The 13,432-nt window shown below is 49.3% G+C and overlaps 1 protein-coding gene across 3 annotated transcripts in view; it reads right to left on the bottom strand.

The window, feature by feature from the left end:
* Positions 1 to 5,824, bottom strand: part of SPPL2A (signal peptide peptidase like 2A) — a 40,000-nt gene extending 34,176 nt beyond the window's left edge. For 2 of the 3 annotated variants that reach the window (XM_079954264.1, XM_079954266.1), the window contains exon 1: positions 5,180 to 5,818. In XM_079954264.1, the coding sequence (XP_079810390.1) occupies positions 5,180 to 5,707 (528 nt within the window). In that variant the 5' untranslated portion in view covers positions 5,708 to 5,818. Of the gene's footprint in view, positions 1 to 5,179 lie in introns of all 3 variants that reach the window. The other variant, XM_079954265.1, reaches the window with a different exon arrangement.
* Positions 5,825 to 13,432: the final 7,608 nt, after the last annotated feature.

Raw genomic sequence — 13,432 nt, 5'->3', positions numbered from 1 at the left:
CCCACCCCCCAAAAAACTGAAAGATTAATATGTTAAGAACATGAGGGAAAGGGACTCTAACATTGGCATGTGCTTGATCTACAACATATTAAAAACTATGAAATTTGCACTATGAAATCTGCATAAGCCTGACACATATTTACTGATACAGTGGTACCTTGGTTTACGAACTTAATCCGTTCTGGAAGTCCGTTCTTAAACCAAGGCATGCTTTCCCATAGCAGCGGGGGACTCAACTGACAAAGGGAACACACTCAACAGGAAGCGAAACATGTTCTGCTTTCAAGGCAAAGTTCACAAACCAAAACACCTACTTCCGGGTTTGCGGTGTTCTTAATCCAAGTTGTTCATAAACTAAGCTGTTCTTAAACCAAGGTACCACTGTATATGCTTCTTTATTTATTTTATTATGGATATTTTACTGATTTGATTGTTGATCCCTGTATTGTGTGTGTGTGTATTGAAAGGCAGGTTAAAAGTTTTCTACATGAACAAATAAAGACAGGAAGAAAAGGGTGAAACAATCCAAATCCCTATACTTGATAAACTGATACACGTTAATTTCATTGAGTTATTATATTTGTTAGTAGTTTTTCTCACAGTGACCCAAGGTGACTTATATTAAAACCATTTAAGAACATCCAATGAAAATTAAAAAGCACAATTAAACAGATAAAACACATCAGGGCTTACTGATCCCATTCCACCATTCTAATTAATAGCCAAAAGCCTGAGTAAAGAGAAAAATCCTTTCCTAGTGCCTAAAATAGAAAAAGATGGTGCCAGGCATGTCTTCCTGGGGAAAGCACTGGAGTCCTGAGCTGCATAGGCCTTCTAGGTCAAATCCAGTACTCTGAATTGAGCACTGGTAGCCCAGCGCATTTGTTCCAGAATCAGTGTTACATGTTCCGGTTGTCCTGCCCCAGTCAACAACTGGCCAGCTGCAATTTCTGAACCGTTTCTACACCAGCTGCAGTTTCTGAACCATTTTCAAAGGCAGCCCAACATATAGTAGTGCATTGCAGTACAATGGTGCCTCACAAGACGAAAAGAATCCGTTCCGCGAGTCTCTTCGTCTAGCGGTTTTTTCGTCTTGCAAAGCATCCCTATTAGCGGCTTAGCGAATTAGCGGCTTAGAAAAGGGGGGGGGGAGGGAGAAAACTCGCAAGACTCGCAAGATGTTTTCGTCTTGCGAAGCAAGCCCATAGGGAAATTTGTCTTGCGAAGCGCCTCGAAAAACGGAAAACCCTTTCGTCTAGCGGGTTTTTCGTCTTGCGAGGCGTTCGTCTTGCGGGGCACCACTGTAGTTCCTTGTTGGGACCATAAAATCCTGGATTATTAAGCATGATTTTCATGTACCTATGCTCCTGCCTTGGCGTGAAATGGGAAACCAACCAGCAAGACAAGGATAACCAGAGCTTCCCATTACGCATAAAACAGGAACTACTGTTAAGGTCTTCCAAACAAAGATAACTTTAAACTATGCTTTGAAATCCTGGCTTGTTTAGAAGCCATTAACTATAGTTTCCTGGTCCAAACATAACAGGAAACCATGGTCAACTGCAGCTTCCAGGCTTGCGCAAAGGTGCACAGAACTTGAACATACCCTCGTTTAAGAAGCAAGGATTTGATAGGCCAAACACAGTTTGCACAAAAGATGAAATGAAAACAGTACCAACAGTATTAGTCATGGGTTGACAAACTAAGGCCCGGGGGCCAGATCTGGCCCAATCGCCTTCTAAATCCGGCCTGTGGATGGTCCGGGAATCAGTGTGTGTTTACATGAGTAGAATGTGTTTTTATTTAAAATGCATCCCTGGGTTATTTGTGGAGCATAGGAATTCGTTCCTCCCCCACCCCCACCCCCCAAAAAATAGTTTGGCCGCCCACAAGGTCTGAGGGACAGTGGAGAGGCCCCTTGCTGAAAAATTTTGCTGACCCCTGGTATTTGTGGATGTTCAGATTTCTCAGATTGTAACAGTATAGTAACAATACTTATCAAGGATCAATTGCCTCATACAGATTTGCAGAGTATTTAAAAAGCTTCAGCAAACACTTATTTAATATTTCAGAATCAAGTCCTATTTCTAACACTCATCCAAGGACAGAATTTCATGTTACAATAAAGAATGTGTGTAATAAAAAAGCAAGAACTGCTGCTTCTCAGAGAATGTATTCCTCCCAATTGTACTTTTCACTAGAAGCTGCAGCTGCAGCTCAGAAACAGAAGAGTAGTACGCCTGAAACTTTTCACCTGCAACTCCCCCCTAACCTCTCACTCCCAAACAAGATTCCAGTATGATGACACACAGCACTACTTAGAATAAAGGAATCTTAGAATTGTAGAGTTTGAAGGGGCCCCAAGGCTAATCTAGTCCAACCCATCTGCAAAGCAGGAATCTCAACCAGAACATACATCCAACCTCTTCTCAAAAACCTCCAAGGAAGGAGAATCCACCACCTCTCATGGAAGGCTGTTCCACTGTCAAACAACTCTTACTAACAGAAAGTTCTTCCTGATGTTTTACTTCTGTTTTTTTTTTACATCTGTAGGTGTAGCATGGGATGTGCTGGACCGTTTTCTTGCCTGGACTGGATGACAGCCAACAAACTGAAGCTCATTCCAGATAAGACAGAGGCACTGTTAGTAGGGGGTTCCCTAGACCATTTGAATGGGATGTGGCTTGCTCTTGATCGGTTTGCACTCCCTCTGCAGAAGCAAGTCCATAGCTTGGGGTTATTTCAGGATCCCTTGAAGATCAGGTGACCTCGGTAGCATGGAGTGCTTTCCATCAGCTTTGGCTGGTAGCCCAAGCTGCACTATCTGGAGAGGGATAACCTAACTTCTGTCGTCTATACTCTAGTAATGTCTAGGCTAGATTTCTGTAACTTGTTATATGTGGGGCTGCCTCTGAAAATGGTTCTGAAACTTCAGTGGCAATAGTTTGAGCATAGAACACCAATCCTGGCCCAACTGCACTGGCTTCCAATTTCTGGGCCCAAGTCAAAGTGCTACTTTTGACCTAGAAAGCATTAAATGACTCAGGACACAATACATCAAGGAACACTCCTCCCCATATGAACCAACCTGGACCCTACAATCATCAACTGAGGTCCTTCTTCTTGTGCTGCACAATAAGTCCGGCTGGCGGCAACATGAGAATGGGCCTTTTCTGTGTTGGCTCCTGACTTGTAGAATGCTCTCCCCAGGGAGGCTTGCCTGACACCTTTATTACGTATCTTTAGATGCCAGGTGAATACATTCTTCTTCCCAGGTCATTGGCTAAGTAATCTTAAAGTGCATGTGGTGTTATTGTTATTACCTTATGTGTTTTTGTGTTTTTACACTGTAAACCACAGTGCGATCCTCAGTTGAAGGGTGCTGCAGAAATCTAACTAACAAATAAATCATTTATTTAAAACCGCATTAGTGATTGCAAATACAAATCTAGGCCTGGTAACAATCTAAGAGCCATTGCATCACATTAATAGCACAACCTTGGTTGGGGTGATGCAGATAAAGTCTCAGGCATAATTCTCAATGCCTGCCTGCAGATACCAAAGGCAAGGAGCAAGTTTAGCTCCCAAACCTAATGGTGTGAATTGCACCCTTTGACTTTCCCTCACAAAATTGAAAGCGGGGTGGGGGGGTGCTTTAAGCACTTTTCTAAGGGGAGAGGGAATGCTGTACTTGGGGACATTGGGGGGGGGCAAGGATAAAACTTGACCTGCTTCCTGGACTTGCGGTTATCCCGACAGCCACTGAATGAGATCATGCCAGGGTGCATGTACAGTGGTGCCTCGCAAGACGAAATTAATTCGTTCCGCGAGTTTTTTTGTCTTGCGATTTTTTCGTCTTGCGAAGCACGGACTTTGGAAAAGCTTCAAAAATCACCAAAGTCTTCAAAAACCTCAAAAAAGGCTACCACACCGCGTGCTATGAGTTGCTCCTCGAAGTGAATGCACGGTTTTAAGAAAAAGGAAACAAACTTGCAAGACAAAGGAAACAAACTTGCAAGACGTTTTCGTCTTGCGAAGCAAGCCCATAGGGAAATCCGTCTTGCGAAGCGACTCAAAAAACGAAAAACTCTTTCGTTTTGCTAGTTTTTCGTCTTACGAGGCATTCGTCTTGCGGGGTACCACTGTACATACACACACATCTACAGTGGACGCTCGGGTTGTGAACGTGATCCGTGCGGGAGGCATGTTCGCAACCCGCAGTGTCGCGTCTGCGTACGCACATGCTGCAATTTGGCGCTTCTGCGCATGCGCAAAGTGCAATTTAGCGCTTCTGCGCATGCACAAGAGCAAAACCCGGAGGTAACCTGTTCCGGTACATCCGGGTTCAGCACGGTGCGCAACCCGAAAACGCACAACCCATAGCGTCTGTAACCCAAGGTATGACTGTACACACCTACAGCAAACGTCTACACAGAGACCCATCATTACCTCCTGGAATCTTTGATTGACATAACCAAGTCCTACCTACTAGAACTGGAGGCATTTTGTGAATTCATAGGAACAGCCAGGTAAAATAAAAATAAAATCCACACCATCTCCCATCAGATCTCTGTGGTTCCCAACATGGAGGCAATTTGATTTTTAAGGGGGACAATTCAAGAATGAGTTATTAACAGTGAATGGCCTTCTAGGCGTCCTCCACACAAATAGGAGCTCCCTTTTTGAATAATAAGAATAATATGTCACGGGAGGGGGAGCTATCAGGATTTTAGAGGTGCTGAGGTGGGGCATGGCAAAAAAAAATAAAAGGGTTGGGAACCACTGATTCTAATTCCACATTCAGTTCCCAATCCGGTGCCCCTGGAGGAGGGAGGCAAGCCGGGAGCGCCGGCAATGGCCACGGGACCGCTTTGCTCCTCACCCCGTCCTACCAATAGCCATGGAGGTTTCTTTTTTCTTCCCACCCCTCAGATCTACCCACAGCCACCGTTTCGTTAGTCCCGGGCTGTGATTCTGTTTACGTGGCGAGGCATTTTCGAAGAGCCCAGTGTCACAAACACACACACGGGACCGAGCCCCTTGCCCCTCAGAAACGCCCCTCGCTAGGGCAGCTTCCCCATGTTTCCCTCAGGAAGCCGCCCCGACCGCCACCCCGGAGTAGCACGACGGGCGCCCGCTGCTTCGGAGGCCCGCTTCCGGGCCCAGGCAAACCCCTTACCAGCGGGAGGAGCAGGCCCCAAAGGGCGGCCCGGAGCAGCCGGGCGGCCCCCATCCTCCTTCCTCGACTCCCCGCCGCCGCCGCCGGGTCTGGAAACGGGTCTTCTTCCCTCGCAGCACCTTGCGGCCTTTCTCCTCCCTCCGCGCCTCTCTTTTCTCTTAACTCACAAACAGACCCACAGGAAATCACGCCCCGGTTTCTCTCGTCGTATCCGCGAGGCCGGCCGGCCGCCCTCCTCCTCGCCGCCGCCGCCGAGCTCCTCCGCTTCTCCTTTCGTTTCGCCCGGCCGTCTTGAGGCGGCGAGTCCCAAACGGGTCGCCTTTTTCTGGGCGGGATTTCGCCGCGGGGAGAGGCGGCCCGCCTGAGGGGAAGCCCAAGATGTCTCGAAGGTCTCTCTCTCGGGCAGCCCTCGAGGCCTTTGGGCAGCGGGGGGAAAGAGACGGCCGCTTCTTTTTGAGGCCCCGCGGGTTGGCGGCTGTCGGGGAAGGAAATGGGGCGAGTGTGAGCGGCCGACGGTTCTCTGAGCATACTCAGAATTCCTCGCGGGGTTCCTGCGCCTGTTCAGAGTTGCCCAAAAGCCAAAACAACACGCGCCTAATACCGAAGTGTCTCTTCCCTTTCGCTTTGTAAGGGAGACAAGGCGGTACTAGGTGTATGGCTCCATATGAAACCTCTCCAGACCAATTTCACAATTTAAAAACACTTGAAATTCTCCTTTTTTTTCCACCTCCCCATATTTTCTTAAGTTGCAAGCCCAGCTGAGCTCCCTTTTGGGAGGATGAGTGGGGCATAAGATTTTTAAATTTTAAAGAGTTATTATTATTATTCAAAAGGCCCAAGGACAAGTCTTTTGGTCTTTGTTTTAATAGTGTAATATTCCCCGCTCCCCTGCCAAATCTTTATATTGGACAGGAGGAATGCATGTTCTGCTGAGGCTAGTAAAACTCAGAATATTTGGTAATCATGCGCTCAATGTTGCCCTTTTTGGATGCATGTGACATTCCAGGTTGCCTGACATTTGCCCCAGGTGTGGTCCTGCCCTACTGGAATCTACTAATATCCAGTGGATTTATATGGTACTCAGGTTACACAGTCAAATGTTACATTTGAAATCACTGCTCCAAGCATGAGTTTCGAGACAGGAAGGAGAAGAAATGTTATGATTTCCCATGTTTGTGTAGGTGATTCTGGGTGTAAAGGTAAAGGACCTGTTATGTACTGAGTTGAATAGGATCCAAACTGCAGCAGTCTGATTGGTCCTAGAACAATAGGATCCAAAAGGCAGCAGTCTGATTGGTCCTAGAACAATAGGATTCAGAATGCAGCAGTCTGATTGGTCCTAGAGCAATGCAGCAGTATGATTGGTTGGCAGGAACTACCCAATCATGCTCCAGATAGAAGTGAATCCACAACCTGATTGGCTTACAGTAGAATTCCGGAGTTAGCCAATCATGTGCAGCCCATTGTGTAAATAATGTATATAAAGCAGATACTTTGAGGGGACTTTCATTCATTCCTCCTCACCACTATGAGCTGAATAAAGAGCATGAAATCACTTCGCGACTCTGAGTATATTTCACTGGCGACGAAGGTGGGATCCCGCTGAGCTGACTGCCACACACAGCACCGCAGCACCGCCACCTGCCGCACCGCTGCCTCGCACCGTGTATCCAGGCTTCAGCTCCGGGACACAAGGAACTCAGAATGGCAACCGACAGCAGCTTCTCACCGTTCAACCCAGCATCTGGAGACTGGGAAGCGTACGCCTCCCGTTTCACCTTCCTCCTAGAAGCTAAAGGGGTCACCGATGAAGAAGACACCAAGAAGAGGGCAATATTCTTCAGCGTCTGCGGAGAGGAGACGTTTGAAATCGCCCGGGCTCTCCTTGCGCCTGAAGACGTCGCTACTGTTCCATACAAAACAATAATGGAACAGCTGAAGGGGCACTTTTCGCCACAGCCCTCAGTGGTGGCTCGTAGAAATGCCTTCTACGCAAAGCGGCAAGCCCCTGGGGAAACCATAACTGGGTTTGTGACCTCTCTCCGCCAAGCCACCCGGTTCTGCAACTTCTCAGAGCTGGAGAACATGCTTCATGACCGCCTCGTCGGTGGCCTGAAGGATGAAAAGCTGCAACGATGCCTCTACGCTAAGAAGGGCCTAACGTTCCAGGTTGCTCTGGAGGAGGCCCTGGCAACGGAAGCTGCTGAGAGGTCGATGCAAGAGGCACGGCCGAGCCAGCCGTCCCAACCGAGGGTCCACCACGAAGACCTCACCGACGACTCAGGATCTGACAGGGAGGAAGTGCACTGAGTACAGCAGCACACTCAAGCAGCCCACATACCACAGCTGCCTCGACGAGAAGGAGGGAACGCAAGCTGCGCAAGCTGCGGAGAAAGTCACGAGAGGAGGACCTGCCGTTTCCGCAACGCAGAGTGCAGGCAGTGCAGAAAATTGGGACACATCGCCCGGGTGTGTCGGGCTCGGCCCACCCGACGCCAGGCATCAGATGACCAATCCAAGAGCCCCAGGTCCCGGGGCCCAACGCACCAAGGCAACTCAACAGAGCTCACGGACTTCCAGGTATACCAGTTGCCCCACCCCAACGTAGAGAAAATTTTTGTTGACGTACAGATAGAGGGGGCCCCATGCCGCATGGAGCTTGACACGGGTTTAACTCTATCCATAATCTCGGCAAGGACCTTAAGGAAACTGTGTCCTACTGGGGGTCCCAAACTCAGGCCGGCCCTATTCACCCTCCGGGACTTCCAGAAACGTAAGGTCCCCACAATGGGGGTGGGGACCTTCAGGGTGCAATACCGAGGGCGGACGCGGCAACTGGAATTGCTGGTGGTCAAGGGCCCCTACATTAGCTTACTGGGATTGGCATGGTTTGGACCACTGGGGCTAGCCGTCACCGGGGTGAACCACACTAGCTTACAAGTGGACGTGGACGCCATATGCAAGGAATTTCCGGGGGTTTTCGATGGGAAATTGGGACAGTATACGGGCCCCCCCATTGCTCTACAGCTTGACCCCGCAGTACGACCGGTCAGGCTCAAGGCCCGCCGGGTCCCGTTCGCCCTGAAACCCCGTATAGATGAGGAATTGGACCGGCTCGTGGAGCAAGGAGTGCTGGAGCCGGTGCCTAATGCCCCCTGGGAAACCCCAATTGTCACACCCGTCAAGCCTAATGGTTCAGTCCGCATCTGCGCAGACTACAAATGTACCATAAACAAGGCCCTCACGGCCCACGCATACCCAGTGCCAGTGGTCAGCCATGTCCTTGCCACCCTGGCTGGGTCAAAAAATTTTGGCAAGCTGGACTTGGCCCAAGCATATCAACAGCTGCCAGTAGATGAGGCCACAGCAGAGGCACAGACGATTGTGACGCACAGAGGAGCATTCAGGGTAAAGCGGCTGCAATTCGGTGTCAGCGTGGCACCAGGCATATTCCAGAATCTAATGGACTCTCTACTTAAAGGGATTCCTGGCGTCACCCCCTTCTTCGATGATGTGTTGATTGCCGGGCCCACACCAGAGGAGTTTGAGGACCGCCTCCGCACCGTTCTGCACCGTTTCCAGACGGCGGGTCTCAAGGTGAAGCGGGAAAAATGTCTACTAGGAGTGCCTCGGGTGGACTTTCTGGGATTTATGGTGGACGCAGAAGGGGTCCACCCGACTGGGGACAAGGTACGGGCCATTTGTGATGCCCCAGCGCCCAAGAACAAGACTGAACTTCAGGCCTTCTTGGGACTATTGAACTTTTACCATTCCTTCCTTCCCCACAAGGCGGCGGTAGCGGAGCCCCTACACAGACTCCTGGACAAGCGGGCCCCTTGGGTGTGGGGTCAGCGCCAGGAGGCCGCATTCCAGGCAGTCAAGGACTTGCTTGTCTCAAACTTGGTCTTGGCACACTTCGACGAGAGGCTGCCGGTGGTGCTAGCATGCGACGCCTCGCCCTATGGAATTGGCGCTGTCCTGGGACACCAACTCCCGGATGGAAGAGAGGTACCAGTGGCATACTTTTCCCAGACACTCAACGCAACCGAGCGGAACTACTCGCAAATCGACAAGGAGGGTCTGGCAATCGTGAAGGGAGTAAAAAAAATCCATGATTTCTTGTACGGGCGGCCCTTCACCGTGGTGACTGACCACAAGCCGTTGCTTGGCTTGTTTGCCCCTGAAAAGCAGACCCCCCAAGTGCTGTCTCCTCGCGTCCTCAGGTGGTCAATTTTCCTTGCCAGCTACCAGTATGCACTGATTCACTGTCCGGGGAAGGCGATGGGCCATGCGGACGCCCTCAGCAGGCTACCGCTACCAGAAACAGGCCCCGACCCAGCACCTGCACAAGAGGTTATGAGCCTTGAGCTGCTTCCCGACCGCCCCATTCAGGCACAAGAAGTTGCACACCATTCCCAGAAAGATAGGGTCATCTCCCGGGTCCTGGACTGGGTGTGGAGGGGATGGCCCAGCAGCAGCCCCGGGCCAGAATTCGCTGGCTACACAACCCGCAAACATGAACTGTCGGCCCACAAGGGGTGCCTGTTATGGGGAAGCAGGGTCGTTGTTCCCCAGCCCCTCCGCAAAAGGGTCCTCACAGCCCTACACGAGACACACCCAGGGGTAGTAAGAATGAAGGCCCTGGCCAGGAGTTATGTGTGGTGGCCGGGGATCGACGGAGAGATAGAGGCCTGGGTCAAACACTGCCAGGCCTGCCAAGAATCCCGCCCAGATCCCCCAAGGGCCCCAGTCCAGTCCTGGGAGTCCACCCGAGCACCATGGTCACGCCTGCATGTGGACTTCGCTGGCCCCTTTCAGGGGAAAACATTCTTCATAGTGGTGGACTCCTACACCAAATGGCTGGAAGTCGCACTGGTACCATCCACCTCTACGTCCGCAGCCATCCAGGTACTACGCAGGCTGTTTGCAACCCACGGGCTCCCTGACACTCTCATCTCAGACAACGGGACTGCATTTACGTCAGGAGAATTCCAAACCTTCACAGCGCAGAACGCCATCCGCCACATCCGTTCGGCGCCATTCCACCCTGCCACCAATGGCCAAGCAGAACGCATGGTGCGGACCACCAAGGACACCCTTCGCCGCATGATGCAAGGGGATTGGGAGTACCGCCTTGCCACATTCCTCCTAGCACAGCACAGCACCCCCAGCTCAACGACTGGCCGGAGCCCCGCTGGACTACTAATGGGTCGGCGCCTTGCAATCAGATTGGACCGCCTTCACCCCGATAGAGCTTAGGATGAGGTAGTGGTGGGGGAAGGCAGGAACCCCCGGACCTTCGAGGCCCAGGACCCAGTATACGCAAAGAATTTTGGGGCAGGCCCTGCATGGGTACCCGCCACAGTCACCAGGGTCACTGGCCCCGTGTCGTATGAGGTGCTAACGGATGGGGGCAATGCTGGCGCCGCCACTGCGACCAGATACGGCGACGATTCCCAGGAGAAAACCAGGAGGAGGAAAGGGCAGAGGAGTCCCAAGGGAACAGAGGGGTAGTGAGGCCCATAGAGCACGAGGGGACAGCAGGAGAGGCAGAATCAGTAAATACAGAGAGGACCTGCGAGGCCGAAAGGACACCGGAACCAGAACCACGACTGAGCGAGCCGGTTGCACCAGACCAAACAGCCCCATCACAGCCATCATCCTTGGAACACGAGCCAGAACCTGAACCCCGGACCAGGGAACACCCCAGGCCGCAACGCACACGTAGGCCACCGGCGTACCTCGAGGACTATGAATGCGACCTCCCGGGCAGGACTGGAACTTAGAGGGGAGGGGTGTTATGTACTGAGTTGAATAGGATCCAAACTGCAGCAGTCTGATTGGTCCTAGAACAATAGGATCCAAAAGGCAGCAGTCTGATTGGTCCTAGAACAATAGGATTCGGAATGCAGCAGTCTGATTGGTCCTAGAACAATGCAGCAGTATGATTGGTTGGCAGGAACTACCCAATCATGCTCCAGATAGAAGTGAATCCACAACCTGATTGGCTTACAGTAGAATTCCGGAGTTAGCCAATCATGTGCAGCCCATTGTGTAAATAATGTATATAAAGCAGATACTTTGAGGGGACTTACATTCATTCCTCCTCACCACTATGAGCTGAATAAAGAGCATGAAATCATTTCGCGACTCTGAGTATATTTCAGGACCCCTGGATGTTTAAGTCCAGTCCAAGGAGACTATGGGGTTGTGACACTCATCTCCGCTTTCAGGCCGAGGGAGCTGGTGTTTGTCCACAGATAGCTTTCCAGGTCATGTGGCCAGCATGGCAACTGCTTCTGGTGCAACGGGACACAGTGACAGAAGCCAGAGCGCACGGAAATGCCGTTTACCTTCCCACCGGAGCGGTACCTATTTATCTACTTGCACTGGCGTGCTTTCAAACTGCAAGGTTGGCAGGAGCTGGGACAGAGCAACAGGGACTCACTCTGTCACGGGGATTTGAACTGCTGTCTGTGGACAAGCGTTGGCTCCCTTGGCCTGAAAGCAAGATAAGTGCCCCAACCCCATAGTCGCCTTGGACTGGACTTAACCGTCCAGGGGTCCTTTACTTTTTACCTTTACCTGTAGTAATAATCATGGATATATCTACCGTAATATTGATGGAACACCATTGTTCATTCTGAGGCAGCCTTAACATTTAAAACAAAAATTAATTTTCAAAAATGAAAATTCTTTATGTATGCCACAACAGCAGCAAGAATACTTATTGCAAAATATTGGAAGACACAAGATTTACCCACCCGGGAAGAATGGCAGATGAAAGTGATGGACTACATGGAACTGGCGGAAATGACTGGCAGAATTCGAGACCAGGGAGAAGAGTCGGTGGAGGAAGATTGGAAGAAATTTAAAGACTATTTACAGAAACATTGTAAAATTAATGAATGTTAGAATGATGTTGGAATGATTTTATGTGATTTTAGCAGAAATGTTACAAAGGTTTAGGAAAAAACAGACTGTTAATTGGTGAAAGGAGGGAAAGTAAAGCTATATTAATATTAAGATAAATTACAGGACAAAAATTTGAAAAGAGGGAAAGGATTTGCTGAAATGGATAATCGATCTAGAATGCAAAAAAGGGAGGTGTGAGGAGGTCAGGGAAATAAGCTAATGAAAGATAAGTAATGGGAAGATTTGCTGTATTTTTCTTTGTTTTTCTTTTTTGCTGAATGGATTTTAATTCTCTGCTTTTTCTCTTTTATTTTTATTTTTCTTTTTCTTTTGTATTTTATCCTTTTTTCTTTATCTATTGGGATGTGTTGTATTGTTTTTTGTTTAAAATGATGTTTTTTGCTTTTTCTTTTTGTACCTCTTAAAACTTTAATAAATACCTTTTAAAAAAACAAAACAAAAATGTTTTAGTATACAGTGGACGCTCGTGCTGCGAACGTGATCCGTGCGGGATGCACGTTCGGAACCCACGTCTGTGCACGTGCGGATTGCGATTCTGTGCTTCTGTGCATGCGTAAAGTGCGATTTAGCGCTTCTGCACATGTGTGACTGTCGAAACCCGGAAGTAACCCGCTCCAGTACTTCCAGGTTTCGGCGGTCCATAACCCGAAAAAACACAACCTGAAGCGGCTGTAACCTGAGGTATGACTATATGTGTGTCATGTTTGATCTAAATCGGTACAATTTCATTTGTGCTGTGTTTGCCATTTAATGATCTACAACACTACCCAATCAGTAATGCAGCCATTAGGAACAACATAAGAAGCTGCCATAAAAGTCAGACCATTGGTCTATCTAGCTTAGTATTGCCTACACTGACTGGCAGCAGCTCTCCAGGATTTCAGGCAAGAATCTCTCCCTACCTAATGCCGCCAGTGATTGAAACCTGCGACATTCTGCTTGCAAGGCAGACGCTCTGCCACTGAACTACAGCCCTTTTAATTTAAGTATTTAAGACCACTGCACTGGATAATTAATGAACATCAGAACTGTGGCAGCACCTGTACTCAAGAACAGTGATTTCAACAGTATTACCAGTATTTCCTTTTGTCACAACTCTGCAGATGTCTTTGAGCAGTACATTTACACATATGTACAAACATTTCAATAAAAAATTATGTTTAAAACAGCAACAAATGAGGCATTTGATATCAATCGTTAAATGAATGACACCATCTTCTTAAAGGAAATTGAGGTGAGATCGGCATACTTATTCAAACCTGGACGGTGCAAAAAAATGGTGCCAAACGGTTGCAAATGCTCCCCTGAAAGGTTTGG

This window comes from Podarcis cretensis (genome assembly GCF_951804945.1).
Source record: "Podarcis cretensis genome assembly, chromosome: 14".
Classification (NCBI taxonomy): domain Eukaryota; kingdom Metazoa; phylum Chordata; class Lepidosauria; order Squamata; family Lacertidae; genus Podarcis; species Podarcis cretensis.
Note: the sequence above shows the minus strand (reverse complement) of the source record. Positions and strands in the feature narration are given on the sequence as shown.